The following is a 27,275-nucleotide window of genomic DNA, read 5'->3' as shown; positions in this document are numbered from 1 at the left end:
AACTTTACACACCGCATATGCAGCACTCAGCACACCTTCTTCTGTTCTCAGACATGATCCATCCACAAACAACACATGATCACTCTCAGGCAGTGGCAGATCTCTTATGTCTGGTCTCGGTTTTGTACAGTAATCAAGCACATCCAAGCAATCATGATCAACATCATCTCTCACACTCACATTTTCAGCATCTGGCAACAATGTTGCTGGATTCACATTCACACATCTCTCAAGAGTCACATTTGATGCTCCAAGAATGATTTTCTCATATTTAGTCAGCCGACTATGTGACATATATTGAGTTCTGCTTCCAGTCAAAAGAATTGCCACATCATGAGGTACGAATACCCGTACAGGATATCCCATTATTATACCCTCACTCTGTTCCAAGCTTCTGCATGTAGCAGCTACTGCTTTCAGGCAACCTGGTAAACCCACAGCTACTGGGTGAAGTGTTGATGAGAAGTACGCAATTGGCCTCCTCAGACGTCCATGTTTCTGGATTAACACTGAAAGTGCACATCCATTCCTCTCACTACAGTACAGCTCAAACTCCTTCTCATAGTCTGGTATTCCTAGAGCAGGAGCTTCACATAATCTGCTCTTTAATTCTTCAAATGCTGCCATTTGTTCTGCATTCAATTCCAATGGATCTTTTACTTCACTTTTGGTCAATTTAATCAGTGGCTTTGCTATCAGGGAAAAGTTACTTATCCACTGACGACAATAACCCACCATTCCCAGAAACATTCTCACTTCTCTCTGGGTCATTGGGGCTCTCATTCCTCTGATAATTTTGATCCTGTCAATGGTCACTTTTCTTAGACCTTTTTCAGTATTGTGTCCAAGATAATGAACTTCTTTCTTGCAAAATTGCAATTTGGCTGGAGATACCTTTAATCCTCCATCAGCCAGATGATTCAGTAAAGCTATGGTATCTACTTCACAAGCTTCACGTGTCTTCGATGCCACAAGTAGGTCATCGATATATTGTACTAGTACTGAGCTTTCAGGCATTGTCAGACTCTCCAAAGATTTCTTCAGCAACTGAATATTGAAGGACTCTCTGTATACCCCTGTGGGATTCGGCACCATGCCAAAATACGCTGTCCAAACCGAAATGCAAAAATCGGCTGGTTGTCATGATGCAATGGAATTGAAAAGAAAGCATGGCACAAATCAATTACTATGTACCATTCAGCATCATGAGGAATCTGATACAAAATTACTGATGGATTTGGCACAATGGGACAGCATGATACCACAAAGTTGTTAACTTTTCTCAAATCTTGTACTATTCTGAACTTCCCATTAGGTATCTTCAGTCCCATTATAGGTGAATTACATGGGCTACTCAGTAACTCTCTCAAGACTCCTTGCTGAATCATTTTGTCAATTATAGGTGTTATTCCTTCAATTATCTCCGGTGTCAGTCTGTATTGTGGGATATTGGGATAAGAGATTCCCTCTTTTACTGTAATCTTTACTGGATCTACATTATTCATCAATCCCACATCTTCTCCAGTAAAATCCCAAACTGCTGCTTTTACTGTGTGTCTCAATTCCTGAGGCAAGTCGTCTGGATTAAATACAGCATATGTTCCAACAATCTCATTTTCTCTATTATCTAGAGTTACTCTGTATAAGACATCCTCATCCGGTGTCTCAAAGGCTATTCCATCTGGAGTACAAAAAATTGTGCAATTCATTTTACACAACAAATCCCTACCTAACAAATTCACTGGACTAGTGTCACACACTACAAATCTGTGCATATCTGAAAATGTCCCTATCCTTACCCTTACTGGTTCAGTAAGACGAGTCTTAATCTGTGTATTAGACACACCAACCACTTGGATTGCTTCGTCCGAGAGAGGAAGATTTCTTATATCTGCTGACCTGACAGTCGATCTCGTCGCTCCTGTGTCTACTAAAAAAGTAACACTTTCCCCATTTATTTTCCCATCTACAAATGGTCCTGCCTGGTCTATTTCTAGAGTTGCTCCAAGTATGCACTCTTCCTCCTCTCTTCGGCACCGTCAGTAGTCCCCTTCAGACTCACTCCCCTCATTCTTTAGCCAGTATTGTTGTACTGGATTTGTACGTCTCGGTTTGTTTACCTGTTCTTCATTGTAGAATCCCGAGTCTTGATTGTATTTCTGGGATCCTCTGTTCTGTGGCAAAGGCGGTTTTGGCTCTTGATTCTGCTGCTTGACAACCTTCTGCTGTTGCTGCGGATGATTACAGCCCTCGTTCTGCACCTGTTGATTCAAGGATTGATTGTCATTATTCACTAATGGTGGATTCGTACACTCGGATCTCCAGTGCCCTAATTTTCCCCAGTTGTGGCACGGAAACTTTTTCTTCGCCTCTTCTATGTTTCCCTTTCCTTTTCCTGTACCATATCTGGGCCTATTTCCTGGATTATTTGCTTGTTCAACCAGCTGTGCTTCTTGTCTTTCTGCAACCTTCACCTGTGCCCACATCGCTTTTTCCTTCAGCTTTCTTTGTTTCGCCTCAATTTCATCACTGAAGTACCTCGCATGTCTCAAAATCTCATCAGTCTTCTTACTCTGCCAATCAACTGTGTGCTCTCGAATCATTTCACTGATTTCAGGTCTCAAGCCATATACAAATCTGTATACAAAATGACTCAAATCCTTATCACCCAGATGTTCATCTCCACTGAACTGTTTAAAAGCCAGTATTAACCTTTCATAAAAGGCATGAACTGATTCTTTTGCTTCCTGATGTGTTCGATCTATCTTAACCCAATCTGTCTCTTTAGGGGGTACCTTATTTTTCAGAAACACAATAACCTGCTCGTATTTCTTCATAACCTCCGGGTCTGGAGCTCCTGTTCTTTGATCTCTCGGGTATTCTTTAGTAGGCCAATCTACAACTATTTTACACTCTGCCCACAAGTCTGCTGGAACAATTATATCAAACAGACTATTCAGGTCAATCCACAGCACTTTTGACAATTTCACAAACCTGTCTACCTGCCTATACCACTCGACGGGCTTTTCTCTCAATCGAGGGAAATCATTTGTAAATGACAAAATATCCTGCCTAGTCCATGGGACATGTACATATCCTCCTCCAGGAATCTCTCTCATAGGATAAGCATCCACTGTTTTTTCCTTTTCTCTCATGGGGAATGCTGAGTAAGTCCTGTCCACTGTATCTTCTCTTTTCTTGTACCATCTATCCTTCCACTTTTCAACATCACCCCATTTTCGCAATAAGGAAATAATTTCCTTAATCTGCCCTGTTCGGCCAACATCATTTAGATTCTCAATGTCCTTATCCGAAAAGTCCACTCTGTAAGGCTTCTGTAAAGCTTTCACCTTATCCATGTCAATTCCCATTTCACTCGCTATTCCTTTTAACCTGTCATGTGTATTTTTAGCCCTCCATGTAATGCTCTTGCACATGAACAACAACTCTCCATCATGATGATTTTTTAGCATTTCTGTAGGAATTGTTCCCGCTATAAGCTCCTCTAGTTCTATACGCAACCTAGCTACATCAATTGCCTGCGAATCTTTGTCCTTCCTTTGGAGAACTTTCAACCAATCATTCAAATCCTCAGCCATTATTTCTGTAGATTTTTTCCCTGTACTCACTTGTACTGTCATCCTCTGTGGTTCCAAAATTGAGCCTCCCATCATAACATTTCTTTCCACACAACCGGTATTCAATCCTGAATTAGGCTGTACATTTAACTCTCCACTACATATGGTATGTCTCAACTAATTCTCTCCCGTCCTCATTCCTGACTCTTCTGGAGAACTAACCAGTCCATTTCCTACATATGGAACTGTTAAACCACTTTCACCCATTCTTTGCTTATCAAAAATAGGCATAACCGGACCTATGGTTACAGGCACTGTAACAGCTTCTAGATTCTTCGTTAATTCCCTTATTCTCTCCGTCAACTCAGATGTGGTTCCTGCTAATTCTCTTGTTTTTTCATCCTCAATTCCATTCTCTCTTTCTCTCTCTCGCTCTCTCTCTCTTTCCCTTCCCGCGAAAGAGCTACCACTTTTCAAATCAGGGGTCACAACTTCTGTTTTTATGATTTGCAAAGTATCTCTCATTGGTGTAGCAACTGGTGTTCTCACTTCTGATTCTGGTCTATATGGAGGTGGTCTCTTATAGATCATGTCATCCAAGACTTCGTCCTCATATTCATTAGCCCCATACCTTCTCAATTCTGCATCATGTACCTTTTCCGCACCTTTCCTCCCTTCCGCTTCCTCAACAGTTCTCATAGGATATAGTCCCTCTGACATACTAGCATCTCGCCATCTCCTCATTCGATCATGATGAGTTTCACGATCATATTTCCTCCCAAAAATGTACCTATAATTACCTCCACTCCTCTGCTTTTCTCGCTCATGCACCTCATCTTCCCATTCTACCAATGCCTCGAACTGTGTCGGCCTTGGTCTAGGCTCTAGACTCATCATCTTCTCCCGTAAATTTCTCAATACGGCCAGATTAAATGAACCATGTTCCGGGAATGCTAGAACACCATCTTCTCTAGTGTACTTAGCCCAATTGTCTAACCAAATACAGGTATGATACCCATATTTCGCAACCATGAAGGATGCAGGCGTTCTTGTCGGAGGTAGTAACTCACCTTCTCTAGTTATTATGTCCTTATCCTTGTTAAACCATTTTTTTATTTTACTGAACAAGGATTTCTTTTTCTTTTCCTCTGTTTGGTAATACATTTTTGCGTTTACCACAACCCTCTAGTCCTTTCTACAACTGTACGATTTTTTGTCCAATAACAGAGCGACCCACACTAACGCACCAATCCCGGAGCGTCTACGTCACCCTGTACTTCTTCCAATCCCTGCGCGGCTCACACCAACGCACCAATCGCAGTGAAAGCACTGTTCTAACCCACTGTCCAATCACAGCGCGGTCTTTTCTGACATCAGCAGTCGCTGCAGTCGCTTCTACTCCTGTCTCCTGTCACTCGTCTACCCCTCCTTTACAAAATCTTCTTGGTAGACTTTGTTTCAGATTCTACAAATCTATTAGTTACAACATATAAACATCTCCATTGTCTGCTCCGCTTACCACAGAATAGTAAAAGACCTTTCCCACGAGAATCCCGCTTCTCTCTAGAACAGCGCTTACCTCTGCTCTAACACGGAATTATTACTTTTGTTGACACAGTAGCACATCCCTCTACTCTGCCCTTCTAACATGCATCCATTAACTGTTTCCTCCCGGAATGCTCCTAAGAGTTTCACAATCAACTAAATGCCCATACATTCACGCACTTTCACACCAGAAAATGTAGCACATTTACACAGAATCCTGTCTTTCCCGAGAACAGCGAACAATCTGTCCTACTACAGAATTATAACACACGTTAACCAAGCAGCGCTTACCTCTGCTTCGTCCTTCAAACAAGCTCAGAGAATACCTATTACCATTCCAGTGATAAGCGTTAACGGCAATCCTAAAAAAGGATCCCTGATACCTAAGACCAGAACTTCACAGATAACCTTCGCAACCATACACACTTCTCTTATACAGAAAATATGTCTCTAGTAGTAACACACGACGATGTCACTGAATCGAACCCAGACAATGCGAGGCGCAACTTCAATTGTCACACGTTTTTCCCTGCATTCGTACAGGGCCAACAATTCCGTCTTTCCCGAGAGCAGCACTCACTTCCCTCTGCCCTACTACGGAACCGTCACCGACTCCCTACGTTCCAGAAGCCGTACACACTACAAATAACTCAATACGACGACTTCAACATTTAGTATTAGTACATGTATCAACATCAATCAATAAATCCAAAAAAAAAAAACCCTATGTACAAGCAATCTATCAGATCAAGACAATAATCAAAACAATCATACTGCTACCAGGAAACTGCTGCAGATCAGAGCTTATAAATTCTCCCTACTTCCACGGACAGAGTAATTTCACAGTCATACGCACATACACTCATCATACGCTGGTGGGGCCCATTACACCAACATTCATTCTATTACTCTATCCACACTGAATATAAGAGAGAATTCCTAAATCAATCTGCACCTAATTGGAGGTCAATGCAACCAAATTGAATTGTCTCGAGTCATGATTTAAACAGTTTAAACACATTTGAGATCTCAATAATTGACAAAGAAATAACCACCCGACACTGATATTCAAACAAGAAATTATTTATCTAAATTAGTTTAAATGAAAAGTCATTCAATTGCAAGATCATTATTCTCATATTTACCTATTCTGGCTAAATATCGTACTCTAAATCAGGACAGGTCTCTCAGTAACGAATCAAAATCTCTCGAGCCGCCGTCCTCTCAGTCAGCATTGATCCTCTCGAGCATAAGTTCAGGAAGAAGTGGCGATAGACCCTCTCTAGTCTAGTTATATTTATACTAAAAATTAACATACTAAAAGTTACAAACAAAGCTCCAAACGTCCGTTGAGCAGGAAAGGATGTTAGCTTGCAACATTAGAAAAATCTCCGCTCTCGGATATCTCAAAAATAAAACACAGAAATAGGAAGTCCAAACTAAATTTGCAACATCCATGGATGCTCTTCTCCGGAATTGTATCACTCACAGTGAAGCCACCGCAAGTTTATCAAAAATGTTCATTTGTGACAAATGTTCTCTACCAAGGATATTTGGCGACCATCCCAGAGTTGTCGTCTTTTTCATAACTTTTAGCTCAGACAGAGGCCGAGGTTACATTCAGCGAAGCCTCTCTTCATATTTCATCTACTCAAATGCAGGCTGTAGATGTCGGCCATTTTCTCAACAGGCCAAAATGGACAACTTAATTAAAAAGAAACACAAAACAACGTTACTACATCGTATTGGTTATACAGTGTTAATTCCCACTAATACCCTTATGTGTATGTATTTATCTAGCTATTTGCGACATAAAGAAGCATTAAAGCATATTATTTAAAGTGCAATCACATAACAAATAGCACATTAGCCACACTTATTTAATTAATTTGCTCACCAACTTAGTTCACTTATTAATTTAGCCATGCAATTGCATTCCCACATATAATTCTTTCATTAGTAAGGTTGATTAATAAAAAAAAACTCGACAAAACTTAATACTTAATAGTTAATCATTAGTAATTTTAATTATGACATACAGAAAATATAAACTGAAGTTTGAGTTTAAATAGAAAACCCTGCTCCAGCACGCCTGCCAACGAGGTCACCCTGCGGCCTGGGATACCCGTCGGAACACTGGCGACGAGGGTGGCGGTTACGAAACCCCAGCGCTGCAGCTCCGTTGACATCACGGACAGAGATTCCCGGCTACTGCACCGGAGCACACGGGCGCCGGCCCGTCTTGCCTGCACGAGGCCGCGCGTGCTCCGCCGACTCCTCCAAGAAGCCCGCGGTGAGTTGTACGCGACCCTGTTGCCACGAAGCCTGCCGTTTTGCACGCAGCTACCGCTGCTACATGCCCCAGAGCAGCCTGACCGCCTCTCCACTGCTGAATAGAGTCCAGCAGCACTACGAAGGCTGCTAGAACAGAGGAAAAAATAAAAAACAACTAGACTTTGGAACACGAAGAGAACAGGGGTTGCCCAGGCACAGGTGGATACACCCGCTGCAGAGGGAGTTGAAGGATCATCCACAGGAGACCACTGGTCATAGAGCACTGTTGCTGGAAAGGAGGGGAATATTAGATAGAGACATTGGGTGAAACACAACAACAACAACAACAACAACAAAAAAGGGAAAGTAAAAACAAAACTGAAAGTTACTGCAAGAGGACACCAGGAAGGGTGCACCCAGCCTCATTTTAAGCGCCAGACCAACAGCTTGGCGTTCAGTACCCCAAGGTGGCACAGACCCACGAAACTGGCGAACACCCCCAGCTGACCGAGCAGCAGAATCGCAAGCACACGAGAGACAATACAGGGGTGACACCGGAGATCTAGGGAGAGGCCCATCACCTACCGCACCCGACACCATGGTTGACAATGCCCAGAGAGCCGCACTGGGACCAGCAACAGCTCCTGCTTCCGCCCCATTCCAGCACGCAGCGTCTGGAGTGCTACCACCATTCAGCGAACTAGAAGACCCTGCAACAGCGTCGCCCAGATGGAAGATCTGGATAGAACGGCTCAACAATTATTTCATTGTGACCAGGGAAACCGACGACGCTATCAAAAGGTCTTTGCTCCTGCACTACGCAGGAGACGAGATATTCAAGCTGTTTAAGCACTTGCCAAACACAGGAGCAGCAGATGATTACGACGCAGCGGTAACTGCCCTGAATGCCCATTTTGACCCCCAACTGAACCCAGACTTTGAACGGTTCAAACTGCGCCAGGCTCGGCAGAGAGAGGGGGAGTCAATGGACGCGTTCTATGCCCGGCTGCGCGAGCTCGCGAGCACGTGTACAGAAGATGACCAGCCAAAGGAGATACGAGCGCAACTAATACAGGGGTGTCGTGACAAGACGCTGAGAGGGTTCATTCTGCGGCAGCCGAAAATCGCGCTCGAGGACATGCTCGTACTGGTGAGGACACATGACTTATCAGCAGCCAGAGCGAATGAGATGGACCAGGCGCTCACGAAGACCCCAGCACAAGCCGGAAACGTCAAGGTAGAGCGGGCGGATGCCATTCGCGCCAAACCAAGGGGAGGCCCATTCAGGACCCAGAACACAGAGAAGCCCAAATCAAAGTGTGGGTACTGTGGGCATGAACCACATGCTGCGAAAGACTGCCCCGCACAAGGGAAGACGTGCACCAACTGCGGGATACCGAACCACTTCTCGTCGGTATGCCGGAGGCGCACGAGGGACAGGGCGTTCCGAAACAGACGACCCCCGACGAAAGCGGTAAGACACCTGTCGGTGACGGACGTAAGGCCGCCTGAAGACCCAAAGAGAAGAGGAAAGCAGTACCACGAAACGAGCGACGAGTCATCGGACAAAGAGGAAGGAGAGACCTACCTCATCTCGTTCGCGCGGGAACTAAAGCTGCGCCGCAGGCCACAACCAACGTGCGTTGTCCACGTGGCCGGAAAAGAAATACAGGCGGTCATCAATACCGGTGCCACAGTGAATGTCATGGGCCTGCAACAATACCGCCAGCTGAAGCCCCGGCCGGTGGTAAGGCCGTCCAAAACGCGTATATATGCCTACGGAGCCGACACACCCTTGCCATTAAAAGGAAAAATCACGGTACCAATCAAGGCGGAGGATCTAGAGGTAACAGTGACGATACACGTGATTGACAGGGAAGCGGACACTCTCCTAAGCAGTCACACTGCAGAAGACCTGGGTCTAGTCTCGTTCGCACGGAGAGTACAGACTCACCAAGTGGAGGAACTGCTCAACCAATTCCCGGAACTGTTCAGGGGGCTGGGACGTATCAAGTGTAGTCCAGTCAAGCTACATATTGATGAGGCAGTCGCCCCGGTCGCACTACGACACCGGAGAGTCCCGTTCCACCTGCGGCCACTAGTGGAGAAAGAGCTGGAGACCCTAGAAAAACAAGGCGTTATCGAGAAGTTGACCTGACCAACTCCCTGGGTGTCGCCGATGGTCATCGCGGAGAAGCCAAAGCAACCGGGGGCAATACGCCTCTGCATTGACATGAGATTGCCGAATAAAGCAATACGGCGGGAGCGTCACATCACGCCAGCAATGGATGACATCATCGCGGATGTGAATGGGTCCAAGTGGTTTTCGAAAATCGACTTGAACACAGGGTATCACCAACTCCCACTAGCCAAGGACAGTCGATACATTACCATGTTCAGCACCCATCTAGGGTTAAGGAGATACAAGAGACTCAATTTCGGCATATCGTCTGCCGCCGAAGTGTTTCAGAACACGATAAGAGAGATGCTGTCTGGTTTGCCCGGCGTACTAAACGTCAGCGATGATATCCTCATCCACTCTGCGACGGCGGCCGAGCATTACAAACACCGTAGCACACTGGCGCGCCTCTGAGACCACAGGGCAACCCTACATAAAGAGAAATGCCAGTTCTTTCAGCCATCTCTGGAATTCTTCGGATATGTATTTAACCAAGAGGGCATCCAAGTAGACCCGAGGAAGTCCCAAGCCATCAGAGACGCACCGGCCCGCTGACTCCAACAGAAGTACGCAGCTTCTTAGGCATGGCTACTTACTGTGGGAGATTCATCCCAGGACTAGCCACCCGGGCGGAGCCGCTGCGAGCCCTCACGAAATCAGACGCAAAGTGGCAGTGGGGACAGAGAGAAGAAGAAGCCTTCCAGAGCATCAAGGATACCCTCCTAGGAGAAGCTACCCTCGCGTACTTTGATCCCGCAAAGTCGACCAAAGTATTGGTAGATGCCAGCCCGGTGGGATTGGGCGCCGTCCTGACCCAGGAACAAGAACCAGGGCCGTGGGCAGCCTTGTCCTTCGCCAGCAAGTCACTGACTCCCACAGAAGCCAGATATGCTCAGATTGAGCGTGAAGCCCTAGCGATTAAATGGGCCTGTAACCATTTTCACCTATACCTCAAGGGACAACCATTCACGATGGTCACCGACCACCAACCATTCGTGCCCCTTTTCAAGGGAACAGCACCGCACCCCCCGCCGCGGATAGAGAGATGGGCAGTACAGCTACAACCCTATGAGATGGAAGTAGTGTACCGGCCCGGCACCAAAAACCCGGCCGACTTCCTGTCCAGGCACCCGGCCCCAGCGGCTGCACCCGAAGACACCATGGAAGTCGAACAATACATCCACTTAGTGTCCACCGCGGCCTGCCCGGTAAACATGACCTTAGAAGACATCAAAGAAGCGGCTGCCACAGACGAAGTGTACCGAAGAACACTAGCCGCCGTTCAGGCAGGGCTGTGGACCAACTATCTGCGGCCAGCCAACTCCTGGAGCCAGGCCGAGATGGATTACGCAGGGAAGATGTGGCATGTACGACATGAACTCAGCGCCACCGATGATGGAATTCTGCTACGGGGGGCACGGCTAGTAATCCCTCAAGCGCTGAGACACCAAGCAACTCGACTAGCCCACGGGGGACATCAGGGCATCACGAAGATGAAGGCCAGAATGCGGGTGAAGGTATGGTTCCCCGAGTTGGAGACGATGGTAGAAGAGTACATCCGGCGGTGCCCGCTGTGCCAGCTGACCGGAGGGGCAGAAAGACCGGCCCCAGTGATTACAGAAAATGCCAGCACTGTCCCGTGGTCAAGAGTGAGCATGGACTTCGGGAGTTTCCCCGGGGGGAAACACACCTTAGTACTCATGGATGAGTTCTCAACTGGAACTAGTGGCCTCGACAGCATTCGCCCAAGTAGAACCCATCCTCGAAAAGATGTTTGCGATGTTCGGTTCTCCCCAGGAAATCCGTAGCGACAATGGACCTCCCTTCCAGGGGACAGAGTTTGCCACGTTCCTCAGCCAGAGAGGAGTGCGTCACCGACAGATAACGCCCCAATGGCCGCAAGCCAACGGCGATGTGGAGCGTTTCATGCGCACCCTAAACAAGGTATTCCGGATCGCAGGCGTGGAGCAAACAGACCCCGAGAGGCGACTTCACGAGTTCTTACGGGAGTACCGAAGCACGCACCACTGCACCACTCAAAGAAGCCTGTGGGCCCTGATGTTCACAGAGAGACCTTTTCCTTACGTGCCCAGGGTGCGCCTCACCACCTGTAGATGTAGAGGAAGTGCAAGCCAGAAGAACACGCCAAAACCAACGGGCGAGCACACACCGCCGGGCCACATCCAGAACAATTCGGACCGGGGCCACCGTCCTCCTCAAGGACCGCCGCCCGGGAGGAAAATTCAGAACGAACTATGAACCGGGGCCATGGACAGTAACCGCAAGCCGAGGGACCATGGTAACTGCCAGGAAAGGAGGCGATGAAGTATCCAGGAATATATCCTGGTTCAAAGAAGTGCCCTCAGAACAACCCGAGAGACCCACGGGAGAATCCACGGAGAGCACCTCCGCCGATACCCCCGGAAGTCCTGAGAATGCGAGGGGGTCCACAGAGAACCTACCAGCTGAAGACAGGCAAGACCCCAGTCCTCGGATGCTGGGATCTCCGCAAAGGTACTGCCTAAGACCAAATCCGCGCCCCAGCCAGCGTCTTAAAGACTTTGCCTATTGAAGACCGCCAGACGCTGACGCCGGAAGGCACGCAAGTATCACCACTCCGGTGGTTTGAACCCTTTGAACTATTGTGAATCGTTGTTTGTTTGTTTTGAACAGAGTTGGATAGGGATGTAGCATTCTACAGTCTAGTGGTCCTAAGTGATGTCACACCACATCCGCGGGCCAGGCGTGGACCGCGGGGTTCCAATAAAAGGGGACGCCCGCTCGGGGGCGGGGTTCCCAACTAGAGACTACATGCGTAGGTGTGCTGTGTCGCGCTTGCCCGCTGCGCGCTGCGCCTGCCCACGAGGTCAACCTGCGGCCCAGGATACCCGTCGGAACAATGACGATGCCCCATAAGAAATAATTAATTGTATGCACTATCTCAAGGGATTGTTTAGATTAGTGATTAAGGATTCTTTATTACAGTGATTCCTAACCTGCTGAGCATGATCTCTCGGAGTCTGCAATGCCTTCTATAGAGGTCTATGACTGTTTAGAAGATTACATAATTTTAGCAGATTGTAAAAAAAGATCCATAATGATTTGTTAGTCCAGCGCCTTTTAGAAATGCAAACAATTTCACTTTGCATTGGAGATGTTTTTGTTGATGAATTAAATACATATTTCATAATAAGTGTGTTTGTTTGATGTACACTTGCTTCTGTATTTTTTGTATTGTTTTGAGGTTCAAACCATAGCAGGTAGCATAGCATAGGTATGGTTCCCCAGCTTTCAGTAGTTATTCAATGAGGGTTTCACAGAAGGCAAAATGGTAAGAAACGCTGGTGGTTCAAAGCGGTTAGTATGTGTCTTAAATCTGAATACATTTAATATAAAATAGCGGTAGAGGGCGCGCTTCATCTACGGTAGAAGAAAAGTGCTTCTAAATCCTCATAATGATGGAAGAATAAGCACAGTGAAAAGGTACTGAAACGCATGCGCTGTATGTATCAGGCTCATAACTTCCATCCCAGAACTTGCAGCCCTGCGCTCTAGTCTCTGTTTGCCTGGGGCGGAGCCTCTGTTCCAATTGCTTCTGGGGCTTGTAGTTGGTGTGCAGGTTTTTCAGTCTGCCGGAAGAGCATGCGGGACTCCAGCTCCCAGGGCAGCACTTCCGCTGCCTGCTACTGCAGGAAGGCTCTTGCTTAGGCCGCCGACTGGCTTAAGTCGTTCGGCGAGGTACCTTGCCAAAGACAGCATGAGCTCGTCCGACGACTCCCGGCGTGGCTCGAAGAGGAGCGCCACTCCTGACGGACACAGCGATGAGGTAAGGGGAGCAGCGGCAGAGAACGTGGGACTTCCTGCACTAGTGTGCTTGGTCAGAGGGAGAGACCCTGCACGCCTAGCAATGTACAGCGACTGGCCAGGTGCTGCTGGTGCACTATGCACGCGCAGGAAACACTGCTTTACGACACACCGTTACCACCAGCGCAGCGTCTACCTGCTGCGAAACCCTCGTATTGTACACCGCATGGGGGAGTCTTTCCCCATGCGGTGTACAATACGACGCCCCTCACCCCCCGCATAGCTTCTCCACATAGTATGATGTCCAGGCGAGGGAACCGAAGTTTGTGACCAAGGAGGGCCACGCGAGATGCTGAGGGAACCCCCGCCCCTCAGAATCTAAGCAATACATCGAGACCGACCTTCGGAGCATTTTGAGTTCCTGGATTGATGTTTAGATCCTAGCGGGATCATATTTTCTGCCTAGTTGATATGCTGTTGGGGAGGGGTCAAAGCCAATGCTGATAGTCTGGTTCTGCATGCCGAGGTGCTGAACTCAAGCTAGGCTGGCTGATGACGGCTGATAAGCTAGAAACTGGCCCCAGGATGCTTGTTTCCATGTCCAGGGAAGACATGGCTTGGCAGTTCGTGCTGGACTATTCCCATGAGGCACAGGGTCAGACTGATTTTGCATATGTCGTGTCTGAACTGGGGTGGCGAGTGAGCCAAAAAATGATGATGGATTAAACCCAGATTAGTTGACTGGGAGCAGTGGTCGAAGTGGGGGAAAAGAAATAGGGGAACTGTGGCGGAGAATCAGAGGGCGGGAATAACCCAAGGATAGGCTCAGTGGGCGGAACCAGAGGTGTGGCCAGAATGCGCAAATATCACAATTTTTAGTATTTGTTTGGCATTTCACTGCCCAGTTTAATCAACCAATGGATACACATGATTATATAAAGGTTATAATAAGTTATTGACATTAAAACACATTCACAAAGTGGGATATGCTTCTAATCACAGAATGTCCTAAATACGATAAAATGTGGAAGCACAAGCAATTTTTCGCAGAGCCATGGTGTTTATCATCAGCACTTCTCCCTTTTTCCACAACAGCAGTTCAAACATGAATGGCAAAATATCCTAGTTTGCAAATATTTTCTATATAACTCTGGCTCTGCCATATTTGCCCCCTAATGCAAGATCTGCTGCATGATCTGACCATTTAAACTAATAAATTGTTTATAGCTCAAATGTATCAAAAGTTAACAAAAAATGTGACTTGTTTTGCTGCGGAGTGGATGGCTTATTGCAAAGGTTGACTGATCATCTTTCTCACTGTTGCATTTGTATGTTACACTGGTGCTAATAAGGCAAAATCTTTCCAAAGACTGTTAGCATGTGTACATGTCAAAATAATAAAATATCAGAAAATATACTGCATTACGCTGCAGCCTTTTTTTAAATGCATAATTTAGTCAACACTGGCATAATTTTGTCCTCCTTTGCTGCATATTTAATTCCAGTGACCCCACAGCAAGCAGCACATGTTAAAAGTACTTGTGAATGAAGCAGAGAGACTGTGAAGTTTGCGAACTTAGTTTGGTGTGCGTGCCAAATTCTGCATTGCCAATCCCTGGTGAGTTGCAGCTACTACTTCTGAAACCAGGCCAATGGTGCTAACTAAGGTTGAGGCAGACTGGCCTCAAGGGCAGGGCCGGTCTTAGCACTGGTTGTGCCCTCTGCATTAATGTTTTTTAGTACCCCCCAATGACCACCTCTGCCATGGATTCCCTCACTTCCACACTTTAACAGTGCCCCTCAAGTCTCCATAACCACACTCTCTCTCAGATGCATTTAATTTGATTTACAGCGCCACTCAGACCAGTGTAGGGTGTCAGAGCACTTTACATCAAAACACATTACTCAGAGACAATCAATATGTGTGTAAATCACTGTATAGAAAATGTTACATAAGTCTAAGGACTAGAAGGTGGATGAGTCACATGCCAACCATACTACTAGGCGGTATAGTTTAATAGTGATTGGTCTGGAGAAACAAACTCAGAATTTTAAAACATAATACCATGGTTGGGGGTTCTCTTTAATAATCAGAATTTATTTCTGTCCAAAAGAACACTTTTTGCAACATTAGGATAATCAGAGACTGGGGGGAAAAACATAACGCTCTAATCTATACCTTGCTGTTTGTATGCAGCTCTTAGATGAAAGTTAATAGCTCACTGTTGTATGTTAGGATTTTAACTTATAAACTGCAAGTAACAAAAGGAGCTTTGACAAAAGCAGTAGCCCACTGGCCTATTTACATTATGTGCACTTTGTGATCTGTGTAGGAAGGTGGAATCTGACTACATGGTTGCCCCCACTTTTTTCCTGGTGTTTTGCTGGTTTTCGACTTAGGCTGGGGTCCTGAATAGCAGGATCCCAGCCAGACTATCTGCTTTCTCCCTTAAATTGATTACAAGTACTATAGGTACACTCCAGATTGGATTCTGGGGTACCCTTATAAGTCCCTAGTATATGGTATACTATGTACCAAGGGCATAGGTACCCCAGAGGCCTACCAGGGGCTGCAGCATGTATTGTGTCACCACTGGGAAGCCTTCCAAAATGACACCACAGGTCTGCTACTGCAGCCTGGGTAAGGTGGTGCATGCACCCCTTACTGAGATATAGGTTCACCATATCTCTCCATATTACTGCACATATAAACCTATCAGTCACCCCTATGGCAGACCTTACCAATCCTGAAGGCAGGGTGCTGGGTTTTATGTGAGAGGGTGCCCATGCATGAGCAGAGCCCCTCAGCAGCCTTCAGAACCTTTATTCTGGGGTTGTTTGTGATGCTGCCAAACCATACACTCTTAAGTGCATTATAACCAAACGGTAAATGCTAACTTTGGAATGGCTGCACGGAAACATGTTGTATTTGGTGTCAAACACTTTGGAATCATACCCCCACACAAGTAACTGGTGTGGGAGTATGATCCCACCCTTCTAGAGGGAGAGACATGACAGCACAGGTATACCCGGTACCAGCTAACAGTGCCCTGGCATCACAAAATGGATGCTGCCAGCCACAGACACGAGTCTGCCCTCCTGTTGCTGGACGAAACTCTGGCAGGGGAGGCCTGGACAATAGGTTTCCTGTCACAGGGAGGTGTCACCACCTCCCAGAAAGGCTTTAGTGTATTGGGGCTGGGTGGGTGCACTCCAAGAGTGCTTTGAAGTTCAGCACTGGGGGCACATTTGGTGTCCTGTGCATAGTCCAGCTCAAACCGGTTGCAGGGGCTACCAGCCCCTGCTCTGGCGCGAAACTGGACAAAGGAAATGGGAGTAGCCACCCCTCTTTCCAGACCCTCCCATAGGTGGGTCCCTAGAGTTTGTCCCACCCCTTCCTTGGGTATAAGAAAGGAACCCCTATCTACAGGACTTTAGATTACACCTGGAGGAAACTCTGATACTGAATCCTGGAACTTTGACGATCTACATTGAACTAGATAAGGAAAGAATCTCCCTTGGAGTAAAGGAGTTACTCCCCTGCAAGGCAGGCACCAAAGACAGATCTGACCGGTTTGCAGCTCCGAAGCTCCCGCCAGACTCTGAAGAATTTTGCAACACAGGAGGTGGGTTTCCGTGGTCTTAGAGGTAGAACAGTGCCCACAGCAAGTCTGAGGCCCGTATCCCTCGTGGCGACCGTGCAAACCGAACCCCTGGACACCACGTCACTTTGCAGAAGCATCAGCTTTCCAACAACTCCTGCAGCTAAGCTTTGGATTACTTATAGCCCTTACCCCGAGCAGCATTTGCATTGAAGATTGCCCACCTACACTCCACGAGTGTTCCGTGAGCTGGCCCTTTCTGTTTTCTCTCGAGGTCCCTTCGCAATCCCTAGTCCGTCAACTGGTGGGTCCCTGTGAAGGCAACTTTACCCCTAATTAGGCTTACCTGATTGCTCCAGACAAGTCCTGACTCTCCATTGCTTGGGGAATCCCCAGCGCCTTGCTGGTCCGCACCAAAGCATCTTTTCTCTTTCTGCGTGGGTTGCTGTTGCCAAGGCTTGTGTTCAATACGAGGACCGACACCCCAGCACTCGACATCCTTTATGGGACAGCTCAAATCCAGCTTCTGGCTGTCGTCAACGCCTCCTGGTCCTCGTGGCTGCAGAGTCAAGCTTCGCCTCTTCGCACTTGAATCACCCAACATCGGTGTGTTTTCGTCTACCGTGCCCCTGGTCACTGGCAAGTGACCCAGACTCTGTACCCTCTGCTTTCAGGTTCTTCTGATATTCGATCCAGGCTTGGATCACACCGGACACTTTTCTCCTTCCCGGCAGCAGCACTTTGCAGTAGATCGCCATTGAAATCAACGGCGATCCCCGACACCATTTGACACCTTTGCACCCGGCTTCCCTGGGTGAGGTAACTCAAGTACTCCGGTGCTCCCGTGTGTGCTGGCCCTAGAACCCCTTAAGTCTAAAGGTTTTCTCAAAGTCCTCTCCTAAGTGTCCTTAACTTCTAAAATTCCAACCGTGACTTTCCCATAAAATAGTGCGGGGCTCGCGCCTGTGTTCTCACACTGCACACGTCCCCTGTGGGTCTCCTGTGTCACTACCTTGGGTGGTTCCTTGGGGTCCCAGCGATTCTACGTGCTTTAGGCACTGTGTCTAGTGAAGTCGTGGTTCTTATACCACTTTCTTAATATATGGTTTGGTCCGCTCCTAGGGCCCATTGTATATTGTGCTATTTATTGTCGTTTTAGAACTGTTTTATTGTGCATCTTGGACTCTAATCTCATAAAGAGATTAGTAGTGAGTGTTTAGAAATAAATACATATATTTTATATATACCTTGTGTTGATCTCCTTTCATTTAGTAATTCAAGAGGTTATAATCTGGTAAACCAAGCTGCTTTACACTCCTTCAAGACTTAGCCTGAAGGCTGCTCTCCATAGCTACCACTAGGATAGCTTTCAGTAAAGGTTGTCTTTAAACCTATCATCAATAAGGGTTGTTTGGACTGGTACAAGGTGCCCACTATAACTAATGGACAGCATATACCAGGCCAACTTCTCACAATCTGTATGGTACATGTTCTTTGCAGCAGGCACATTAACCCTCTGAGCTACCTTTCCATGAATCAGAACTTCCACTAGACAAAATGATCTCTCTAGGAAGAACATTAAACACCAGTCATCATGAAATTTTTATTGTTGCCGAAAATTGCTGGAGGCCAGGAAGAAGGCAGCAAGCAGTTTTAAAACCTTAATATACTTGCAAACATAATGCCTCCACCCAAAGTCAGCACCCGGTGCGGTCACACCGGTTGCACTGCCCTAGAGCTGGCCCTTCTCAAGTGTCCTGTGACCTCAGTGACAGAGTCACTGTCGCTCTAGGGTGTGCTGCTTCATAGGCCTGTCTGCAAGACTGGAGGTGAACTTCAATATGGATTGTGGTGGACAATCCTTGAAGGTTAACCCACACTTGCCACTTCTAGGGTCCACCTGCTGGTGCGAAGACACCAGGGTTTCTAAGGTCTTGCGCAGCCTTCTAAGATCTAGCATGGGCTTGTGCTCTCTAAGGAGAGTGGTCTGGTGGATTGGTTATCAAGGCTGAACCTGGTTCCTCAGTTACAAATTAAGTAGCTCTGGCCATAGTGCCACATTCTCTCCCCCACTGAACACCATACTGCCTCACTGAGAAAAACTCACACTACCTTCAACTACAACCCAATTGCTGCCGGCTATAAACACCTGGAGGTGGCTCAATTTAAATGACGCGGAGCAATATGCAGCCTACAAAAAAAAGTGACAACATCCTGGAAAAAGCAAACACTCATAAGGAATGCAAAATTTAGCAAACCATGTGAATTGTAAGCAGGAACAACATGGTTACCTTAATGCGTTTACACTCACTATTCAGAAATTAGTGAGTGCTCTTGCCTGAAAAGTTAAGGACATGACTACAGGGCCATGAATGGACCCATTTCAATGCCCATTGCTTATATCCTTACAAAACGTAAGCAGTATGGTAAAAAGACCACATCCCTGTATGTAGAGCCGCAGTACACATTTTGTTTTCCAATCCACACTTTGCAGTACCTCCAGGATTGGTGCACTAGTTGCAAGCCCAGGGAAAACAAAGACAAGAAAACAAAAATAGCGCTTCACTGGCAAACTCTGTAAAAGTGGCGCTAATGTGTTTGGGTGTGAATAAAATCAATCTGGTCAGTTTGCTACCAGCAGGCGCGCAACACCCATTGGACTCAAAGGGCTTCAGCTGCCCCCCCGTGTGTGGCAGCCCGAGATGAGACAGCTTCCCGGGCACCCAGACAGCCGCACCTGAGCACTTCACAGGTCTTTTAAAGACCATTTGCATGTTAATGAGACCTTGCTGTTGTTTCACCCCTTCTAAGAGCCCCTGCAGCTCCACTCTGCCTATTGCTTAAAGATTAAGCCTCCCCCCGAAATTTTTTCTTTGCCCTCTGGCTACCAGTCTGTCTTACTTTACTTCCTTATTTTTCCTATTTTTAACCTTTTATTCCAGATGCTGCACTTTGGAATTAAAATACGACATTTCCAGCAAAAATTATTTTCATTTTTGGATCCATTTTACAGGGGAGGAAATAAGAGAAAGGAGAGGAAAGAGAGTGAAAACCCCGTCTTGAAGTCATGGTTTTCAGTAAGAGAAGAACTGCTAGACAGAAAGAGAGGGAAGAGGGAAAGAGTTGTGGGGAGGGGGGAAGGCAGCTGAAGATACAGAGCAGAAGCGGACACTGTATTTTTCTTCTCTGGGTAAGAAGAAAAAGACAGGGTCCTGTTAAGACAGGGTCCTGTTACTTCTCTGCCGCCCGTCCTCGAACGCCGAGCTTTATAGGCCATGCCGATTTCTTGCGTCCCGGGACGCATTTTCAAAATAAAAAAGTAGGGGAACGGAATCGCTGGAATTGAAGTAGTGCCCTGCCGTTCCCCTCCCCCCCCCCCCCCCCCCCCCACTTCGACCACTGACTGGGAGTGAGTGCTTGCATTGTTCAACACTCCGTCCATCATCTCCCCATTAAGCTTTTTGTGGTGCCGAACCACAGCAAGATTCAAGAGCCAGAAATGGAAAGGACACATACGCGGACAAACATTTTCCCTGCATGCCCCCAAATTTTGAAGTCAGTTCATTACACCCCTTTCTCGTACAGTTTAGAAAGTAGCTAAAGATCTTCCTAGTAGGCACATCCTACCCCATGCCCGCAAAACTTGTGCCTTTGTATAGTCTCCTCTCGATTATCATTCCTCCGAGCTATCCCACACGTCTGCACCCTTGTCTCTTTTATAACTGTTATAGTATTGTCTTTTTTTGTGATTATTGTGTTTTTAACTATGTACGGTGTTCATTGCTCTCAGAAGCCAAGACAGCATTCTCTAAATATTCTAAATCAAATCCTCAGAAGCTGCATTGGATTACACATATATGAATGGATGAATGAATGAAGAAACATTTCAAAGCGCGTGGTTACCCGAGGGCATCCAGCGCTAGCTGTAGCGCTTCATTAAACTTCAAGCAGAGCAAGGGAAGAGAAAAGTTTTCAGAAGTTCAAGTAATTTGGCTCAAGGCGAATGTGATGAGGAAGATGGTTCCAAAGCTTAGCCAAGTTATATGAGAACAGGCGGCCTGCACTTCGTGCCCGTCTGATTCTCGGGACTACTACCAGACACTTGCTTTCGGATCTCAAAGCCCTGTTGGATCGATAGAGCTGAATCATAGAGTGAATCATTGGCGAGCCCTTTCCGGAAAGTGCTTTATGTGCAATGCACATCGCCTTGAAATGAATTCTCTCCTGTATTGGGAGCCAGTGCAAAGTGTCAAGAGTGGGTTTAGCCAAGAGTTGTTTGGGTATGTTCAGTAGCAGGCGGGCTGCACAGTTTTGCATAGTTTGTAGTCTTTTGGTCGTAAAATGAGGGGCTCCTAGGTAAACAGTGTTGGCATAGTCCAGCCGTGACAAAATTAATGCTTGAACTAGCAGCCGTCTGGCAACAAAAGTTAATAGAGGACGGATCTTTATAATCATCCTCAAAAGACTATAACAGCTGGCTGCGACTTTCCAAACTTGTTCATGAAAATCCATGTTACAGTTGAGCCAGACGCACAAGCTCTTAATCTGTTTTTTCGGAGTAGGAGGTGGGCCCAGAATGGATCTATGTTTGCAGGGGCAGTTACCGAGAAACATAAGCTCCGTTTTTTCCCCATTAAGCTTCAAATATGAGCTGCCCATCCATCTGGATACCTTTTTGAGGCACGAGGCTAGGCCAGGTCCAGAGTAATCCTGCTGATTAAGAGAGACAACCAACTGGGTGTTGTTGGCATACATGACAATCTGTACCACGGGCCAGAAGTACAATTTCTGCTAAGGAACTTGTATATTAAAAAGGGTGGGGCTTAGGAAAGATCCCTGAGGAACCCCACATGTCAGGGGCATTTGCTTTGAGATGAGATATATGTATCACTTAATACTCCTGAGGAGTCGCCAAAGTCCATGTGTGGATGTTAGACCCAGAGCATGCCTAGATGTAAGTGTGTGAGACTGACCAGTCCTTTAATCTACTAGGAGACCTAGAGGTGTGTTTTTATTACTGCACCTTTGCAAGTGTCTAGACTTAAATTAGTGAGCTGTTGGATGAATAATGACACTCTCTTCAGGTCCCTAGGGCAAGTAGGGGCTACTGGGCTTCAGCCGTGGGGTTGCTTACCATATGCTGTCCTGGGGTACGTCCTGTTATTCTCCATGTAAAATTGGGCCATGTACTACCCCATCATCACTGGATTCTCAGTGATAGTAATGCCATGTATTCGGGTATTAGCAGGTTTCTCCAAAAGTTAGCAATCACCTAGTAGTGCAGTAAATGATTATCCAACCTAGTGCTTTACTTTAGTAAAATACATGCAATAATTCACAGAACAGATAATGGGTACAAATAAAACAGTAGTGCTTGGTCTAGTGTGCCAAGGATTCAGCCCCACCTTGCTCCATCTCCGAGGTGTCCCCCCCCCCCCTCCCCCCCCCCCCACACTTTTTAGGTCTCGCTGTGACAGCGCAAGCTGTCTCTTTGAGGCATTTTGTAAGTGGGTTTTCAAAAGTGCTACCCACATGATTTTGCTGGCCCAGAGCTTGCGTGCACGTGCACAGCTGCTCCTCTGCTCCTTGCATTCCCCCCTCCCTTCTCACCCAGCCCTTTGATGCTCTGCTCGCATCTCCCTTCTCCTCCTCTTTTTTTCGTCGCTTGTATTCAGGCTCCTCGTATTCCACCCTCCCTTCTCGCCCAGCCCTTCTTGTTTTTACTGCACTTCGACATCTGGGTAAACATCACAAATCATTTAACGTGGTGTGTGAGGCGGCAGAAGTCGCTCGCTGCACCGATGCGAAACACAGCTCTTCCCCTACTCTAAACCTTTCTTGTTTTTTTTCTTGTAGCAACTGTCTAGTCCAAGGATGGAGTCGGTCTATCTTCTCCCTATACCAAGCACGCGCGTCTTGTCAACGCTTAGTCTACACTTCACTAAGAATGCATATTTCACAACATATCGTGTTACTGTTAAAAATACAGAGCCCCGACCATCCTTCCCACTTTGCAGCGGTTACTAAGTTGCTGAACATGAACCCCCAACTGCCTGACACCGGGTCATTCACGTAGGTGGTGGACACGCCAGCGCCTCAAGTGGTATCAGTTCAGTCAGCACGATATGCCGCGTCTGTTATTTCCCAGGGCTTCGTGCTTTCTTAAATTGGTCCGATACCAACACACAACACCAGCTCATACGGAGGGAGGGACACACCCACAAAACATTATCCATAACAACTAAGCGTCCCTGCACGCACTTATCAAAGAGCAACACGTTCAGGAAAACTTGAGACGTTTCCACGATACCCGCTGTCTCATGTTATATTACCCCTATCTTTTGCTCTCTATCCTGTCTCTTGCTGTCTACCCTCCCTCTTTCCTTTAGCACTCTCTTGTGCTCATACTCCTCAGTCTCCTGCTCCCTGCCACACTGTCCCTTGCTCCATACATTGTTGTCTCTTGATTCATGCCCCTCCCTCTCCTGCTCTTCACCTTGCCCCTCTGCCTTTTGTCCCTTGTTTTTACAAGCGAGTGGCAAGCAGCTAAATCTGCGGTTCTGAGGTGGGAGTAATATTATACAGCGCGCAGAAGGGTTGCCCCCGTCTCACCATCTGCTCGTGGGCAAGAGTGAGCCTCTGCCTGTATCAAATGCACAAATAATACCATTTACACAGGGTGGTGTGACTGAGGTGCACTGACAGCTGCTTGGGTCCTAGCGCCTCGATAATACGAAGCATTACACGCACGACTGATGGGGCTTGACAGAGCTGTGTGGGTCCGATCACTTAAGTAATGGGGAGCGGTGCAGACTAGAGTGGGGTGCATTAACGGAGCTGTTTTCTGGTCTTGTCACTTAAAGAATGGCTGCTACAGGTCATAATTAATTAGGGAGTGTTAGATCTGGGGGCCTCTAGTTGGCAGAGGTAGGTACCACTGTCCAAATAGGCACCCTTACTTCTAGCCAGGATAAGGGGGATACACTCTTTAGATAACCCCTGCTCACCCCCTTGGTAGCTTGGCACGAGAAGACAGGCTTATCAAAGGCAATGTGTAAAGTAGTTGCACCAACACGCACAGCAATACAGTGAAACACCACAAAGGTACACCACACAGGTTGTTATAAAAATATAACTATCTTTATATATCTTTAGGTCAGATCAAAACACCCAAAAATGCACATACATAAATTACTCCTTCATTTTGAAATGGTCTCTTGACAAGCGTTCACTTTGTTAATGTTCTTTTAGTAGCTTTCCTTAGTAAAGCAAACTGGTAGGTTTCTGGTGTTAATAGTTCACTTCTGTACTCTCTGCTATCAGCCCGATTCCCCTCCGAATAGTAAAAACTGGTGCAAATAAGGCCGCCTTCCGAGCGTGAGGGGTGCGCCGCTGGTTGACTCTGGGATGCAAATGCCGAAATCAGCAACCTCCCTGTGTCACAGAGGTACGAGTCAACTAGCGCGTTATGCGGCGGTGACACTGTCAATTTGGCGAGATTCAGCCCGTCTCCCCGGTGTCCCAAAGGCCGCGCGGGTCAACTACAGCGTTAATCTTGTGATTGCCGGTTTAAGAGAAATCACCCCTCTGGTGTGGTGCGCGAGAACACGGTGCCCGTCTCAACCCCAGTTACCTTGTTGATGCGAAGGGGGGGGGGGCCTGGCAGTCCTCGTCCGTCTGTAGCGGCTTCGGGGAAGAGCGAGGAGGTGGCTCCTCCAATCACAGCGCGGCTCCCTCGGTCGAGCCTCCAGTTACGGGGAAACACTCGCTCCCGCTGGGCCAGTCCCAGTGCGGCAGAGAGATGACGTTTAGGAGACTCCGGGCCTGTGGCGGTGAGCTTCGAATCGGCGATTTCAGGTCAGGCCCCAGCGATATACCTTGGCCACGACAATGCAGGCAAGGCGGGGGAGCACACGGACACAGCGCTCTAGTGGGTTGCAGCACTTCTTGGTTGTGCCGGGCCAGCGGCGGTGATTTCGGCCCTTCGGCGGACGGCCTCAGGTAGTGCACAGGCACGCACTCTTGAGCGCCGGCGTGGCAGAAAAAAGACAGGCAGACCTCACCCAGCCCCGCTATGTGCCGGTAGCACACCAAGCCCCAGGATTACATGGGCAGGTAGTCTTTACCATAAGTACCGGTTGTGCGCAGAGACACGCACACAACTATTTGCAGAATGTTTTCTTGGGCACCTTGATATCCCTGCGGTCCCAACAGGAGGCCAGCTCTTCTCAGGCCCTTGGAGACTTTAGTAAGACAAAGCACACAGCAAAGTCTTGGTTTCAAGTGGATTGGGGGAATCACAGCACACAGCAAAGTTCCCTTTTTCTCTCCTTTAGTTGAATCAGCAAAACAGCAGGTCAGCCCCAGAGCACACAGCAAGGGCAATCTTCCTTCTTAGTTTCTCCAGCTGTTCTTCTTCCGGCAGAGGTTCCCCTTGGTTGTAGAAGTCTAAAGTTCGGGGGTTTGGGGTCCTGTACTTATACCCCAAAAAGTCTTTGTTCCCTTTGTGCAGGAGGGCTCTGAGCCCAGCAAAAACCAGTTCTGGATGGATTCTGTCAGTGGGCACCTTCTTCCTTTGAGAGAGAGGGGCAAGGTCGTCAGCTGCTCAGCAGGAGGTGGAGCCAGCATTGTGGAAGGCAGGCACAGCCCTATTCAGGTCCCAGGTGCAACTCCTCCCACTACTCTGAATGCAGATAGCTCCCTTCAGCCCTGGGCTGACTCACCCTGCCTCCTGGAATTTCCCAGACCTGTCACTCCAACTTCCAGACAGCCAATTCACAAACAGGCAGAAGCACACAGAAAGGTCAGACAAGAAAATAGCCACTTTCTATAAAGCGCTGTTTTCAAACACAGGATTTAAAAACCATCCTTCTAAAAAGATGTGTTATTAAATTCTGAGTTCAGGGATACCAGACTTTTATTTTCTATCTTGCTCCTATGGGAAGATATGCAGGTAAACCTTATACCCAGCATCCCTCATTATAGCCTATGGGCAAGATAGCCCTTCAATAGTGAAAAACTAAAATGGCTGTAATTCACTACCAGAGCATGTCGCACACACTAGTACATGCTCTACCTTTCACGTACACTGCACCCTGCCCAGGGGGGTACTTTGGGCCTTCTAGAGGGGTGTCTGATGTGTACAGAAAGGGAAGGGTTAGGCCTGGTCAGTGGGGACACTGGCCAGGTCAGCATGGCAGTTCACAGACAGCGTACAGGCACTGCGGTGGCAGGCCTGAGACCCCATTTTAGGGCTACTCATGTGGGTGGCTGTTAGACCTAAGTCCTAGGGGTAGCTTGGCTCAGGTCATCAGGCTTATATCTCCCTCTGGCTTTTCATGCTTGCATCCTACCCAGCTTGCAATCTGGCGCAGCCTCATCCAAAAAGGACGCTACACTGATTAAATGAGAAGCTTTATTAGAAGAACAAAACTATCACTTCTCTTCCTTGTTATGCTCCGATTTCAATTTCCCATTACTCTGGTAACATTTCAGTACATTTTCAAATTAATATTCCCCAATATCTTGAGGCATAACTGGTCAGTACAGTTCAGGTTAAACTTTTCATCAAAACAGCTTACATTTAGCACACTGTTACATTTCAAGATAGCATTTCCGGGAATTACCGGGACAACCTTGGGCCAGGGGTCCTACTTCTAGTCTGGCACCTCTCCCCCCTTCTACGTGGGTTCCCCAGGACTTCTGGTTAATAGAAGGATAACTAATCCCTGGTAGGCTGGGCCCTTAGTTGATCATTTTTCCCCGCTTAGATCCTGACTGTACTCGGTCACGGTACCTTGGAAAAGCTGTTGGCGATCAAAGGGGCTTCTCCCACCTAGGAGCTAGTCAGTATGGTTGTCCCCTGAATTCCCTCCACCCCCTTTTTACTGTACTCCCGAGCGCCTCCTTAGGCCGGTTCTCCAAGGACCCTCTCCTATTTCCAGCGATCACAGACCTTGCCACCCCTTCTCCTCCGTAGCGACACTCCGTTTACTGTTCCCTTGTGGTTTTCCTCGCCCACAACGTTGCGTGTCAGACTTCTGCTCCTTAGACACGGAGCCAGGAAGAGGGGGAAGTGTCACGGGAAAGGTCCTCACATGGGGCAGATGAAAAAGGTGGGGGGAGGGAAGGTCCCACTCGGAACTTCTCTCACCAGTCACGGACCCGATAATTCATTCCTTCGAGGTCACCTCCCACTGGCCCTCGCTGACGAGGGGGGCGCCTACTCCGCCTCCGGAGGCCGGGCCTCTTGCTCACCGGTCATCCGACAGGAAGTCTACCTCCTCAGCCGTC

General features: G+C 47.5%; 1 protein-coding gene across 1 annotated transcript in view; it reads left to right on the top strand.

The window, feature by feature from the left end:
• Window positions 1–13,198: 13,198 nt before the first annotated feature.
• The window catches only part of C3_2H11orf58 (chromosome 3_2 C11orf58 homolog), an 85,569-nt gene continuing 71,492 nt past the window's right edge, over window positions 13,199–27,275 (top strand). Inside the window, exon 1 of the mRNA XM_085648092.1 lies at window positions 13,199–13,402. Within this exon, the coding sequence (XP_085504218.1) occupies window positions 13,334–13,402 (69 nt within the window). The 5' untranslated portion in view covers window positions 13,199–13,333. The remainder of the gene's footprint in view (window positions 13,403–27,275) is intronic.

This window comes from Triturus cristatus, chromosome 3_2, assembly GCF_964204655.1.
Source record: "Triturus cristatus chromosome 3_2, aTriCri1.1, whole genome shotgun sequence".
NCBI lineage: Eukaryota > Metazoa > Chordata > Amphibia > Caudata > Salamandridae > Triturus > Triturus cristatus.
Note: the sequence above shows the minus strand (reverse complement) of the source record. Positions and strands in the feature narration are given on the sequence as shown.